General features: G+C 45.2%; 3 protein-coding genes across 3 annotated transcripts; 1 reads left to right on the top strand and 2 right to left on the bottom strand.

Moving 5' to 3' along the window:
* Positions 1–3,637: 3,637 nt before the first annotated feature.
* Positions 3,638–3,987, bottom strand: C8R40DRAFT_1177755 (uncharacterized protein; the record flags this gene model as incomplete). The annotated part of the gene is made up of 2 exons (XM_046232730.1): positions 3,638–3,778; positions 3,832–3,987. The coding sequence occupies 2 exons, from the start codon at positions 3,985–3,987 to the stop codon at positions 3,638–3,640; spliced, it is 297 nt and encodes a 98-aa protein (XP_046079589.1).
* A 520-nt stretch (positions 3,988–4,507) lies between these two features.
* C8R40DRAFT_1177754 (uncharacterized protein) lies at positions 4,508–6,962 on the top strand (the record flags this gene model as incomplete). The annotated part of the gene is made up of 7 exons (XM_046232729.1): positions 4,508–4,742; positions 4,790–5,034; positions 5,680–5,850; positions 5,908–6,118; positions 6,170–6,389; positions 6,440–6,540; positions 6,706–6,962. 7 exons carry the CDS (start codon positions 4,508–4,510, stop codon positions 6,960–6,962), a joined length of 1,440 nt encoding a protein of 479 aa, XP_046079588.1.
* A 1,116-nt stretch (positions 6,963–8,078) lies between these two features.
* Positions 8,079–9,640, bottom strand: C8R40DRAFT_1074778 (uncharacterized protein; the record flags this gene model as incomplete). Its single annotated transcript, XM_046226765.1, has 9 exons — positions 8,079–8,132; positions 8,191–8,208; positions 8,327–8,352; positions 8,540–8,732; positions 8,785–8,985; positions 9,040–9,084; positions 9,178–9,225; positions 9,278–9,392; positions 9,483–9,640. 9 exons carry the CDS (start codon positions 9,638–9,640, stop codon positions 8,079–8,081), a joined length of 858 nt encoding a protein of 285 aa, XP_046079587.1.
* Positions 9,641–14,604: the final 4,964 nt, after the last annotated feature.

The following is a 14,604-nucleotide window of genomic DNA, read 5'->3' as shown; positions in this document are numbered from 1 at the left end:
ATGCAGTGACCTGCTTTCTCTTTTGCTCCTCTTCAGCGGCCTTCTTTGCTACCTCCACCTCTGCAGCTCTCTTCTTGGCTTCTTTCTCAGCCTTCTTTGCCTTCACCCTCCTAATCTTTTCTTGTGCTTTCTGCATAATGCTTTCTTCCTCATCCTCATTGTTTTTGCCAGGGTTCGGGGGATTGGTGGGTTGTGAAGAGGTACTGGCAGAAGGGGTGGTGGTGATGATTGTACAGCTGGTCATCATGTTGTAAGTTTTGGGAAAAAGGTGGGTCCACAATGGAAAAACCCTGGGCCTTTTATATGCTTTGAAAACAAAAAATGAGGTTTATTTGATTAAACCCGTGGCCTGCAGGTATATTCAGATTTAAACTTTGAACAACTAATATTTTATTGATGGGATCAATCTTCGGTGATGTTGGTTTTCAAGGGCTCAAGCCAAAGAGGGGGATACTGACAAGACCATGCCTTGGGAGAAGTAACTATGTATGTATGGATGTGGATGTGCATACTTTACGACACCTTTGGGGACACCTCAGATGACTTGGAGGAATAACTATGTATGTATGAATGTATGGATTAATGTGCAAAGATGTATGAATGTGATGCATGGATGAACATCAGCAAGTTCCGAACAGTGTAATCCATATAATTCTGTACACTTTATACCTGATTATACACTTCGAGGGTTGTATAACGGAAAAAGAGGACACATATGGTAAATGCAAAAATATACTCAAATATACCAGAATCATACAGCTCCTCACCCTTATTTATACTTACGCATTGTGCTCGATTGTACACCATCTATGCCAACCCTTATACACCCACTTATACTGTCTTCATACGTGTTTATAGAAGGCTCATATTACCTCTGTATACTCCTTTATACTGTCTTATACAGTTTCATATACCATGCTTATGCAAGCTCCTTCTTGTTTATTCAATACTGAAGCTCACGTGACGAGGAAAAGATGCACAAACAAATGACATTAACGATGAATCAATTACAGTAGGCAAACATTAAGATTCAATGGTATCATGTGAAGAGACAGGGAGAGGAAATGTTGTCAATGACAAACTTTGAAGGTCGTTCCATGAGTGCATTGTAGACAGTCTGCAGTATCAGAATATATCAGTACATTGCTTATAGGATGTAAATACCATGCAACTCACCTAGTCGTCAGAGAGCATAATGACATCCTGCCTTCGCCGCTCTTCCCTGATGCCCGTGTCCAACTCTGAACCACCCTCATCATCAACAGTAAAATTTGTTCTTGCCTCTTCCAACGCAACTTTCAAGGCGGGCCTAGCTCCGGAATTAGGAATGTTGATAATGTAACATTTGCTAGCATTGATAATCAAGTTCCATTTAGCTTTGGTAAGCTTTGATGTATCACCACGCACCTCCCCAACTATCACCATTCCCCTGACATACCTACCCAAACGTCCTGATGTTCACCCCGATACGCATATAACACCCTCCTAATAGCCAACCCCTTTAAGTACTAAATCTCGATTACCTTCCTCCCTAGATTAGCTACCTCATGTTTCTAGATGTTCTCTTGTTCACTTCCCATACCTACTTAAGTAGCGCCGCAACGTCCAGAAGCCCCAGCTTGGTATATTTTGAACACACACCCTTTACATAGGTCCAGTCCCTGTCCCTTTGTACCTGCTACCTATACGGAATTCTCGTTACTCTCTGTTTCTCTATCTCTGTTTCTCTCTACTCTTGTCTACTGCCTCTACAATTGTCTATACAGTCGGATATATGCTTTTACTTCACGTCTAAGCAATCCGAGTGAGTCTCCAAGCTCCCTCGAACAATACTAAAGCTCCCCAACGCCTAACACCTTGGTGAACCAACCTCCCCAAAACCTCCTCGAACTCCCCAATTGCTCCACAAGCTCTGGGATCTCGATCTAGGTAACATTGAAGCTACCCCTTACATCGAACTACGTGCCGTTTCTCCGGTACCACCTCCAACACTCGAGGATGTCCACCCCTAAGCCCCAGTTCCCGGGACCTCCCCTCCCGGGCATATACCTTCTCAGGAGCTTATACACTTGAGACCTATTCTCTCTACGACCTATTCAATCCCATGTTGACGTTCTAGCGAGTACAACTCCTTCTACGCAACGCTACTAGGTTCCGTACATTACCTCCTCTATCTATGTTGTAGGGACCTCCCTGGACCTTACAGGAACCCCTCCAAGGGTCACATCTCTCTATCCCAGCCACTACTAGGTTATTCCTGTCCTTGGTCGCAGTATCCATAGCTCCCTTCGAGCTCCAGCCTGCTCCTAGCACACTACAACATAAACTCTTCATACCAAAACCTATCCTAAGACCTATTCTGACCCAGGTCTTACAGCCGCACAGCTCTTTGAGGTAAAGAGTAACAGCCGCAGCTCCCATTTTCCCAAAGTTGCTTTGGTAAGCCCTAAGTTTTGTTTGGAGCTGAACCGCAACACTGAATTTAGATTATTTCAGAGAAGTAAATGGCTACATACAAATGCATGTATTGCAGGATGATTGCAGTGCAGGATTGTATCACCTCTAGGTCCTGTACAGCTGGGAGGAAGAGATTGAAAACAATCAAGCCAGATCATAGCTGGGAGGATTTTGTGGTTCATGACATCACAGTCACCAGCATTGACATAAGGTATATCGGATACTTTAGTGGTGACACATTTCTTGGGTGGCCGTGCAGGCTTGCCTGTTTCGATCTCTTCCTTTGCAATCATGTTGATATCTACTGGTTCAAATTTCACCTCTGGCAGTCCCTACATATACAGATGTGAGCATAACACTTTATACAAAGGTAAGGATAGACCTGAAAGTGTTTTGTCCCATGACTTTTGCCTGCTCATTGCACCTGGAGTGCTTGTGGACTTTCATCTACACCGAATTCATCAATGTCTGTCAGTCCATCTTCATTTGCTGGCTTAAAGTTCGAAGACAAATGTGAAGAGGTTCGAGCTTGATTGATGACCTCCTTCCAATTTGGTTTCAACCCACCAACTTGGATGGTCTTGGTACGTTTCACAGAACTATAGTTGTGCTGTGAGTGTATTTGTGTTAAGATCATGTAAACCGTGTAACTGTGCCAGGGCCACAAGGTGTCTAAGGGCGGAAGGGGGAGTGGGACAGTAGTGAAGTAATTAACAACACCGCCGTTACGCCGTTAGTCCCCGGAGATCGAGAGTATAGAAGAGAGGAGCTAAGTAGCAGCCAAGTCAGAGCGGCGGTGTCGCTGACAACGAGGAGCAAACCAAAGAACGTCTAAGTCCTAAGGTAGAGTAGAACGTACTTCAAGGCGTTGAGCCTGAAGACTTGGAGAAGAGCTAAGTTGGAAGGGAGATCTAAGTCGATAATTAAACTGAGGAACTACAGTAGCATACAGGCAGTATTTATATCTACGGAGCGGCGCATCGGTGCAGAGCGCTAGACTAACTACTAGGAGCTATACGTGTAGTACCTGCAGGGTAAAGTAAAAGACAATAAGGAGGGACTAGAACGAAAGGGTATGTGTAGCGAGAAAGAACAATAAGAGTGAGATTACAATAAAGGATGGATCTTCGGAATACCGAGCGGCGGAATGGAGGCCCGAGGCATGGACTTGACAATTTGGTTATAAAAAAGAAGAAGAACTCAATGTAGCCACAGCATCTATTAAAGGACATTTTGCTCCCAGAGTGGTATTGAGAACCAAAGACTTGGGTGGCTCAACCCGAACTGCAGAAATAGTGTCACGTACAGCAGTTTTGTTGGCCTAAAGCAATCAAATTTCGTGTAACATTTACATGAAAAACAGATAAATCGTACCTTTTTCTTCTCTTTGATTCTTCTGAGCTCCTCTTCAAGATTTTGAATAGTTCTTTCGTCCTCGTCATCTTCATTATTTTCGGTCATGGGTATGTCAGGACATTGGCTCATATTTCCAGACGCTGGCAACATAGGTCCATCAACAGGACTCGACATAGGAAATCCTATCCGTTCCACAGACCTGGGAGTTAAATTAGCTTTACATATGCTGGTGAGTTTACTGGGTTAACCAAGCTCACGAACCCACAAGAGTCGACCTGTTCTGTAAGGTTTGCTTCAGAATCTGTTGACGTTAGCAATTATCCTTTGGCTCTTTCCATTGGCTCCATGTCAGGTCAAAGTAGAGCATGGTTTTCCTTGGCTTGTGCATCTAGCTGTTCGGCTATGAGGCTGTTAGAAAGCAGGATCTTTTCCTTCGCAGCGGCCTTTGCCTCTTCTTTTTCTTTTTTTTTTTGAGGCCTGGCTTTTACGCAGAGTTACGCATGCAGCAGCAGACTAATTAGAGAGAATGTCTGCAATGTTTTGCTTATTGCGAATTTGGGATGAGATAAGAGTAGCCATTTCCGAAGATTAAATGAGAAGTCAACAAAGTCGTTCAACAAAAAAGAGTTGCCGACGGGAAAAATTCTTCAAGTTGTTGTTGCCAGCCCTCAAGTGCTTGATATTACATACCTCTATGTCGCTCCTTCGATGCCAGGTTCCCGGGTGCATGCGCACTTTCAAACGGTCCAGCGACTTGACCAGACATGTCAATTTGTCACATAAACACTATGGTGTTGATCCTTCTACACCACCGGACCCTCGATGCCCAAATTCACCTGAACATGATTTATTCAATGACCAACAGCCGTATTCACCCCCACCACCTCCACTTCCTAAAGAAAGAAAAAATTATCATCCCTTTTTACATGGTAAGTTATTTATTTTAGTCAATTCAGTGCTTCTCACTTTGCTCCAGGGGACATTTGCACTGAGGATGGTCGTCCCCTTTCTGCCAGCTCATCTCCTCCTCCACAAGTTGAATCACAGAACCCTTGGGAACCATGCTCCGGGGAGGCACAATTCTGCATCAGTAACCTTCTGTTCAAAAAGGTTCAGATGTCCCAAACCAACATCAACGAGCTCTTCAATATCTGGAACCTCCATCAACAGGAGCTTATGAAAACTGATAGCCCCTTTGAAAATCACAAAGACATGTATAACGTGATTGATAGCATTGTTAATGGTGGCGCTGCATGGAACTGCTTTTAGACAGTGGTGTTAAGATCATGTACACCGTGTAACCATGCCAGGGCCACAAGGTGTCTAAGTGCGGAAGACGAGTGGGACAGTAGTGAAGTTATTAACAACACCGCCATTACGCCATTAGTCCCCGGAGATAGAGAGTATAGAGGGAGGAGCTAAGTAGCAGCCAAGTCGGAGCGGCGGTAACGCCGGTGACGAGGAGCGAACCAGCGAACATCTAAGTCCTAAGGTTATAGTAGAGAGTACTTCAAGGCGATGAGCCTGAAGACTTAGAGGGGCACAGAGTTAAGGAGGGAATCTAAGTCGATGATTAAACTGAGGAACTACAGTAGCATACAGGCAGTATTTATATCTACAGAACGGCGCAGCGGTGCGGAGCGCCAGACTAACTACTAGGAGCTATACGAGTAGTACCTGCAGGGTAGAGTAAAAGGCAATAAGGAGAGACTAGAACAAAAGGGTATATGTAGCAAGAAAGGACAATAAGAAGAGATTAAAATAAAGAGCAGATCTTCGGAATACCGAGCGGTGGAATGGAGGTCCGAGGCATGGACTTGACAAGTGGTTAATGAACACCTATCTGCCGATGCACCTGAGTGGCAGAGAACCTCCTACCAAGTTTGGTACCGCAATCCTGCTACCGTTATTGCCAATATCCTTGCCAATCCAGAATTCAGACACGACTTCGATCCAGCACCTTATGTACACATCAATCGTAATGGCCAGCGATGCTGGGCTGATTTTATGTCGGGGAATTGGGCTTGGAGGCATGCGGTAAGTCAGTCCAGATATATCCTCCAATAGCCTGTCTTCTCAAACTTATTGTTGCAGACTCAAATTTATGAAAATGACACAACTGACTGTGTAGATGGGGCAATGCTTGTTCTAATAATACTGGGTGCTGATAAAACAACAGTTTCAGTGGCAACTGGCCACGTCGAGTACCATCCTCTGTACCTCTCCTTTGGAAATATCTCTAATGCTGCTCGGCGAGCTCATCGGAATGCTGTTATTCCAATTGGATTCCTTGCCATCCCAAAATGTGAGTGCTACGTACAATTGCTCTACATGCATTCAATCTTTCATGTGCTAGCGGGCCGCAAGTATGACAATGAGAGCAATCTTCGTATATTCAAAAAGAGGCTCTACCACAGTTCTATCTCTGCAATTCTTCAATCCCTCAACCCGGGAATGACAATTCCCGTAATACGGAAATGTCCTGATGGTCATTTCCGCCGTGTGCTTTATGAGCTAGCTGCACTTATTGCAGAACAGGTTTATCTGTCAGGTATTGTTTCAGGATGGTGTGGACGGTATGTATCAATTCTAAGTTCTGATACTTATCCGTTGACAGTATGTGAAGGTGCCAGGGAATTTTCTCTGATCTTGATGGTCCATCCTCAAGTGATCGACGCAGTCGTAAGATTGACCAAATTTTACGGGAGGAATATGGAGGGGAAGTCCGTATGTTGTGGGATAACTTTGGCATTGATGAGCATGTCATAGTATGTCATTATTTTCTATTAGAACGTATCTCATATATAGATTTGCAGCCATTCACAGAAGATTTTCCTTGAGCTGATATCCATGAGATGTTTGCACCAGACCTTCTACACTAAATTATCAAAGGATCCTTCAAAGATTCACTTGTCGAGTGGTGTCTGGATTATCTCACTACTACACATGGTGAAGCTAGAGCGAATGAAATTCTTGATGATATTGATAGGCGGCTTGCAGCAGTTCCTGCATTTCCTGGCCTACGACACTTCCCTCATGGACGGAGATTCAAGCAGTGCACAGGAGATGATTCCAAGGCATTGAAACTTCAAATTCAGCCCCAAGTGCCAGGACTAGTTGAATTTTGGTATTCCACACATGCCACTTAAGGGATTCAAGCACCCACAGAGAGAAGGACTTGTTTTCTGACTTTGGAAAAAACTCAACTTCTTTGATAGATGCGCAGTGGAAGCTGGAGCCCAAATGTTGAAAAATAGTATCCAAAAGTCAGTTGAGTGCTTATTGGACAAAAACCCCAGCCTGCTGTTTGGCATGTAAATGCACAAGTAATTGCAGATCCTCAAGATGAACAATTTTCAAGTTGTGAAGAAACATACTATTGACCCCCTAGAAGTGGGTCAATTAGTATTTATAGGCGGTAGATTTTGTCTAGGTTGTGAAATTCAATGTACATCTTCTAGAGTAGCATCAAGTGATACTCTGAATACAACATGGGAATGAGTGAGAAGCACAATGAGAAATGGGGGATGAAATGACCAGACCAATTGGCCTAATTATGTAAAAATCTTGATTATTTTCTTTATCCTTGCAGAAAATGATGCCGGATCCGACAACTCTCCTCGTCTCAGTCTTTCCAGTAATTTATATCTTATCAGGACCAGCAGGAAGACACACTACATCACTTCTCTCAATCTATCCAGGCTTCTGCAGTCAGCTGGGCATGTTTGTTGCAACATGCCTATTTATCAAACTACTCTGTTGGGATCTTTTTGAATGTCAGGCCCATGATGTGTTCCGTGCATAGAGCTGCTCTGAGGCTCTACTGAATTTTGGGAATTTCTGTGCTCCCTGAGGACCATGATCATTGTTGTGAAAAATTCACAATAGACTATCTACTAGGATTGTCTGTTACATTTTGACTACAGGGATGTGGGGTAAAGTGAATGCTACTGGTGCGTCCACATCTTTCTCAAATACATGGTCCCCACTAATTTTGAGCTTTGTCTTCCTGGTCAGACTTCGAGTGGACTGTGAATGCCTCCAGGACACCTCAAATTGCCAAATTTACAAGCATTCAATGACACAAATTTTCTGAATACTTTCATCAATTGACACATAAAGTTTTTGATGGAAGGATATATTGTACTCATTTTAAACAATTTTCTCGAAGAATTTGAGCAATGGGTGACTTCATGAGCAGGTGTATGTGTACATCTGCCTCAGATATTCCCAATTGTTGGGGCTGAGTGAGAGAGCAAGCTTTTTCATACAATTGTCAAGAAGAACACTTCCAACATTGCAATTGGTCCATTGGAATACTGTGGAACTGGTCAAATGGTCAAGAATAATCATGGACGGTCAATGTATGTAACTCACAATCATTTGTTGGATATCCTGATGTTAGATTCTGTTAGTCTCACTATAACATGGAGCGATGTTGGAAGCCTGCATTCCTCGCTACTCCACTGCAGGGCTTGTGAGTTGCAATGTCACACGAAGGGGCTCGACAAACCTGGACTTTCAAAAAAAGCAATTTCACTGAAACAGAAGCAAAAGCTCAATGAGGACGTGGATACTCTGCTTCATAATTGTGACCCTTTTTGGCAAAGAGCACTTTCCTACAGATGGTACTTGAGGTCAGGCTTCTTTGCATGCAAATCATCCAATACATTTCTGATTCCTACTACAATATTGTCATTGTCACTTTTGTCCTCATTTCATTTACACTTAGTGGGAGTATTTGAGCTGGATTTGGCAGTGTCTTGGAGAGAGCTGTCCAAATGGATGTGAATTAGCTGTCCAGATGGTTCTTGGTTATGCTTGATGGAACAGGCCTGTTGTGTGGCTTGTTTCTCTACAAGGTCATCGAGGTTGAGAACAGATGGTGGATGTAGGGGACCATCTGACTCTCCATCATGCTAGTAATGTGTAAACCAAAACCATGGACAAATGATTCAAACAGAGACTCACCCATTTGCGTGCCCATAAAGTTATCTCTTCAATGCCAAGATTTACATGTTGTCCTGCATAGTATTCATCACATCGCCAGCTATTATGACCAGAGTGTTGCATGCAATGGAGTCTTTCCTTCAATTTTGTTAGCTTGTTGCCATAAGAAGTGTCAGTGGTTTGAAGTGGCTTTTTGGAGACTTCTTTCTCAATGTTTGGAGTCTGTATATTCAAACAATAAGCCAGAAATGGCAGCTGGACTGATATGGAACATACTGTATTCTTGATGACCATGCTAAAGGGTGTAGCACACCGAGAACTCTTGTTTCAGTTCAAAATTTCATCAAAAGCTCCGTGCACATCAGCATCGGCCTTCAAACAACAAAATCCTTTGTTCACAGGAGCATCACTAACTTGCCATCCAAGCTCAATGTCTTCTCCAGATTCCAGCTCCATCATGGACTTGTGCAAGGAAGAAATTTTGTGGTTCAATAGTCACAGCATTGATTTTTACTGTGACATAAACATGTTTTGACTTTTGTCCTGACCTCGAAGAACCTGCCAGTTGCTTCTGAGGGATGTCAACTTTGATCATGGAACCCGGAATGTTGCCTACACTGATGATCAGCCTTCATGTAATATAGCATCACTACCATAGTTTACCTCCAAGTCATTGAATATTGCTGTGCCTTTGCAATAGTTGTTGAGCAGGGTGAGACTGAGTTCCATTGAAAGCTCCTCTGTCCAAGACTTGGTTTATCTGTGCAACTGCTTGCTGCTGGGGGGCTGGAGGAGGAGGAAGAGGACCAACTCCAAGAAGATATTGAGTCATATTAGGTGGAGGAGGTCCATTAGAGTAGTCGTAGTGGGGATACATTGTACATGTTGCCACTCATGATAAATTGCTACCTTATATATGTTGTCTTGTATGAATCACCATAGGTACACAATCTACACAATGTGCCCCACTCTTCTGGTCAGCTCTCCATTGCTCATACAATGATCAAGGCGGGCATAGCTTTGGAGCTGGCAGGTCTGCACTGTCGGCCATCAGCCAGCCATCAGTTCAGTTTTTTTCCAACCCGCCTCCGGTTTTGCAGTTTGCTGTTATTGCCACAAAATCAAGAAAGATGTCTTGAGTCTTAGTGGGTATCATGTGATTGAAGTCCTTCAAAAAGAAAGTCTGTTCCTTGTCAGCTTTATCATTCAATATATGGGTGATTAGCACCAGCTTATTTATCTGAGTATTCCATTCCCCAAAGCCACCTTGGCAGAGCGCTGCCTATACTCAATTGTACCTAAAACTGAATGAGACTGACTTCCTTAATTATCATCCTTTGGTTTCTTTCCTGGTTGTTTGGTGCTGATGGGCAGTTTCTTCCAATGTCTTGACCAGGCCTTGACCCTTGCTGCTCAAGCTTTATGGAGTCCCTTCCCCAATGACCTTCCTCACCATGCTGCACTTTGGCCAGTACTACTGCCTCCCTCTTTGTTACACACTCCACCTGCGCGCGTTCCCGAATCCCTTCATTACCCCCTACCTTTGGAATGGCTTAAGGCCTGCCAAGAAGAGCTTGAAGCACTCAAACGGCATGGTACTTTTGAACTCATGGATCGTCCAGGAGACCAAAAGGTTATTAAGAACTGCTGGGTCTTCAACATCAAATCTGATGGTTGTAAGAAGGCACACCTTGTTGTCAAAGGGTTCTCACAAATGGAAGGTCTTGATTATGACCAAGTCTTCTCTCCTGTAGTACGGTTTGAGACTGTTAGACTGTTGCTTGCCTTGACTATGCTGAACAACTGGTATCTCACCGGACTCGATGTGTGAAATGCCTATCTACATGGAACAGCCTGAAGGTTTTTGAATCAAAGGCAAAGAGGATAAAGTCCTCTTACTGCGCAAAGCTCTGTATGGACTGAAACAAGCAGGTCTTGTCTGGTGGCGAGCACTGGACTCATACATGAAAACACTCGGCTTCAAACACGTGAGCTCTGATGCAGGTATCTTTGTCCATTGAGGAAAAGATGGCTCTTTAGTCATTGCCATCATCTACGTTGATGATGCACTCTTTGCTGGACCTGACAAGAAACTCGTAGATTCTTTTAAAGGGATATTCATGTCATATTGGTGTCACAAAGCGACGAAGGCGGAGTGACTAAGCAGAACAGGGAAGTGGAGCAACTAAGCAGAGCGACTAAGCGGAGTGACTGAGCAGAGCGATGAAGCGGAGTGCAGGCAATCTGGTCCCAGATAATGACAGAGATATATTGAGTATTGTAGTCATAGGTAATAATAAGTAAGCACATACCTGGTCCCAGATAATGACAGAGAGGTCAAGATGAGGGACCAGGCTGTGAGGGAGTGGCTTTATATACATAATCCGATCTGCGAGAAATAGCGATGTAATACTGTACAGTTTAGGAACAAGGAAGGTGGCGGAAGCCAGTAGAAGGAGAAGGGTAACAGGTGGATCAGTAATCGATGGGATTTGACAGTGATGTAATCGTACAAGTAAGGGCGTCGAGACGGTGAGAAAAGGAAAATGATAGGGGCTACGTACTTCATGACATTACCCCCCTTCTTACAACCATTGCCCTCGATGGTCAAGCCTTTGCTGCTGTGGGGTGTTTCTTGTGGAAGGCCCGAACAATCTTCGGAGCATGGCCGAGGTTGGGCCCTGGTTCCCAGGAGTTATGCCCTGCGTCGCAGCCCTTCCACTTAACCAGGTATTCCAACCTCTTCCACCGGACCCGACTATCCAGGATTTCCTCTACTTCATATTCCGGTTCGTCTTCATCCTCTAGGTAGACCGGCTCTGGTGGTGTTGGAATTTCTCCAATGATAGTGTTACCTTTCCAGGGGTAGAGTTTGTCAACATGGAATACAGGGTGAATGCGGTCGAGGGAGATAGGGAGATCAAGGTGGTAGTCCAGGGGTCCGATCTTCTCCAAGATTCGGTAAGGTCCAAGCTGCCGATCTCCTAGCTTCTTGCTGGATAGTTGGAGGTTGATGTCTTCCACGCTGAGCCAGACAAAATTTCCGACTTTGAACTGGTGAGCTTTCCGTTTTCCTCGTTCGTATCCCTCCTTTTGCTGCTTTTTGCCTAAGTGCAAGGCAGCCCCTGCGTCCTGTCGGGCTTCTCGGAGTATCCGTATATGGTCATCTACAGCTGGGATCCCGCTGCGTTGTCCAACTGGGATGTTGAACAAGGGAAGATATCCATAGGTTAGCTCAAATGGGGACATGCCTAGTGCCGAATGGGTTCGCGAGTTGATTACAAACTCTGCCATGGGAAGGTGCTCTGCCCAGTCATCCTGTCGACGACCTACATAGAGTCGAATGTATTTTTCTACTTCTTGGTTTGCACGTTCGGTTTGACCATTAGACTGAGGACGGTAACCGGATGTAAGATCTGATTTTATTCCCAGTCTAGCAGGTAGGGATCACATGAGTTTGGCTGCAAACTGAGGCCCCCGGTCGGATTTGAAGTGGAGGGGGAGTCCATGAAGACGGAAGATTTCCTTGTAGTAGAGGTCAGCAACACCTTCCGCAGTAATGGAGCTGGTGCATGGGAGAGCATGAATTTGTTTCCCATAGAGGTCCGTGCAGACTACGACTGCGTCGTATCCTTGGGAGTTAGGCAACTGCGTTATCAGGTCCACCCCTACCTCTTCCCATAGGCCCAAAGGTACATCTAAGGGTTGAGTTACAGCTCGTGGGTGTCGTTGGATCTTTTTGCGTGCGCATGTCTCACATCCCTCTACATATTTCTCCACAGAGGAGTGCAGTGTTGGCCACCAGAAGTGGGTGCTAACTAGATCGAGTGTTTCGTGGAGCCCAGGGTGTCCAGCAGTGGGATGGTCATGACATTGACATAGTACTTCAGTGCGTAGGTCATCGCCTGCTGGCATGTATACTCATCCTTGGTAGTAGACTAGACCGTTGTCCTCCTCCCATCCAGCAATTCCATTGGCTAAACACTCTAGTCCATGCTCTTTAACTGTTTTGAGACCTTCCAGTACCTGGGCTTCTCGCTGTGAGGCTTTCCGGATGCAATCCTCTAAGGGGTTCCATAGGATAGAGGCTGCAATTTTGGTGAAATGGTTGGGCTTAAGGACTGTCTGCTGCCGATTATCCTCATTGTCTAGTACCTGGTGGGCTGCCATATGGGAAAGAGCATCAGCCTGAGTGTTTGTTCTACCAGGGCGGTGGATCATGTGAAAGTCAAACCATGAAAGGTATAGAGCACAGCGAGCTTGGCGGTGGGTGAGGTCTTGAGCTGTGCGCCAAAATTCGAGGTTAGAGTGATCAGTGATGATATCGAATGGCTGGGGTAGTCCTTCAACGCTTCTATAATGGCTAGCATTTCCCGGTCATAGATCTCATAGTTTCGTTCTGCTGGTTGCATTGAGGCTGATCGAATGGCAACGGGATGCCATTGGCCATCATCTTGCTTTTGCATGAGGGCACTGCCAGTAGCAAAGCCTGATGCGTCTACCTCGATTCGGGTCGGTCTATCTGGTGTCCATAGGGCTAAGATGGGTGCAGAGATGAAGGCCTCTTGGAGGGTGTCAAACGCATGTTGCTGGGTGTCCATCCAGGTGAAGGATATGTCTTTCCGGGTGAGGTCATTCAGGGGCCTGGCTATCCTTGCAAAGTTCCGGATAAAGCGTCGGTAGAAGTTAGCAAATCCAAGGAATCCTTGGAGCTCTCGAAGATTAGTGGGGGCTGGCCAGTCGCGAACTGCAGCTACCTTTATAGGGTCCATTCTCACCTCCCCTTCCAATATAATAAGGCCTAGATATTCAATCTGTTGTTGTTCGAATTCGCACTTCTCCGGTCGTAGGTACAGATCGTGCTTCTCCAACCGGGTTAGTACTTCCCATACCACTCGTTGGTGCTCCTAAAGGTCACTGCCAAAGATGAGGATGTCGTCTAGGTAAACCGCTACCTTTCCAGCTACAATGAGGTCCGCAAATATAGCGTTCATGAGTGCTTGAAACGTTGCAGGGGAGTTGGTGAGACCAAAGAATATAACCTTAGGCTTGAACAGCCCTCATGTGGTTGCAAAAGCCCCTTTCCATTCGTGACTTTCCTTAATTCGAACGTTGTTATAACCCCAGCGGACATCAAATTTGGTGAAATATTGAGCCCCTTGGAGCCGACTAATTATATCAGCAACCAATGGGAGGGGGTAGCGGTTTTTCACAGTGTATTCGTTCAATTTCCGGTAGTCTTGTACAAAATGGAGTTTTCCATCCTTCTTCTTCACAAAGAAGACTGGAGATGAGATGGGTGATTTGGAGGGGACGATGTAGCCTTTCCGCAGATTTTCTTCCAGGAAGCGATCCAACTCCTCTTGCTCATTTAGGGACATGGGGTAGATCTTGGTACGCATGGTTGCCGGTGCTCCAGGTATGAGATCGATTGCATGGTCCCAAGGTTGGTGGGCAGGTAATCGTTCGGAGGCGGATTCTGAGAAAACCTTTTTGAAATCACGGTACTGCTCAGGGACCATTTCTTCAAAGGTTTCAACAGGCTTGTCTCGGTTAGCTTCCTCTGCTAGCTGCTGGGAATAAGTGAATCCTGCGGCGCACCAGACCTCCTCAGTCTGTTCCTCTAGGATTCCCGCTTTTACCCATGCCCGACAAGTTTTATGATTGGCTCGGATTCGGTGTATTGGGGATTCCTCCGCTGCTGATTCACTCTCTTCGAGGGTTGCTTCCTGTGGCGCCTCAATGTGAGGGGGTTCAGCTAGAGGTTTTGGGAGTTCAGGGATTGGGCTTTCTGTGTTAGCAGCAGCTAGGTGAGGGTATGAGATCTCCTCATCTTGGACT

This window comes from Lentinula edodes (assembly GCF_021015755.1).
Source record: "Lentinula edodes strain Le(Bin) 0899 ss11 chromosome Unknown C8R40scaffold_69, whole genome shotgun sequence".
NCBI lineage: Eukaryota > Fungi > Basidiomycota > Agaricomycetes > Agaricales > Omphalotaceae > Lentinula > Lentinula edodes.
The sequence above is the reverse complement of the archived record's forward strand: the minus strand, read 5'-3'. Positions and strand labels throughout refer to the sequence as shown.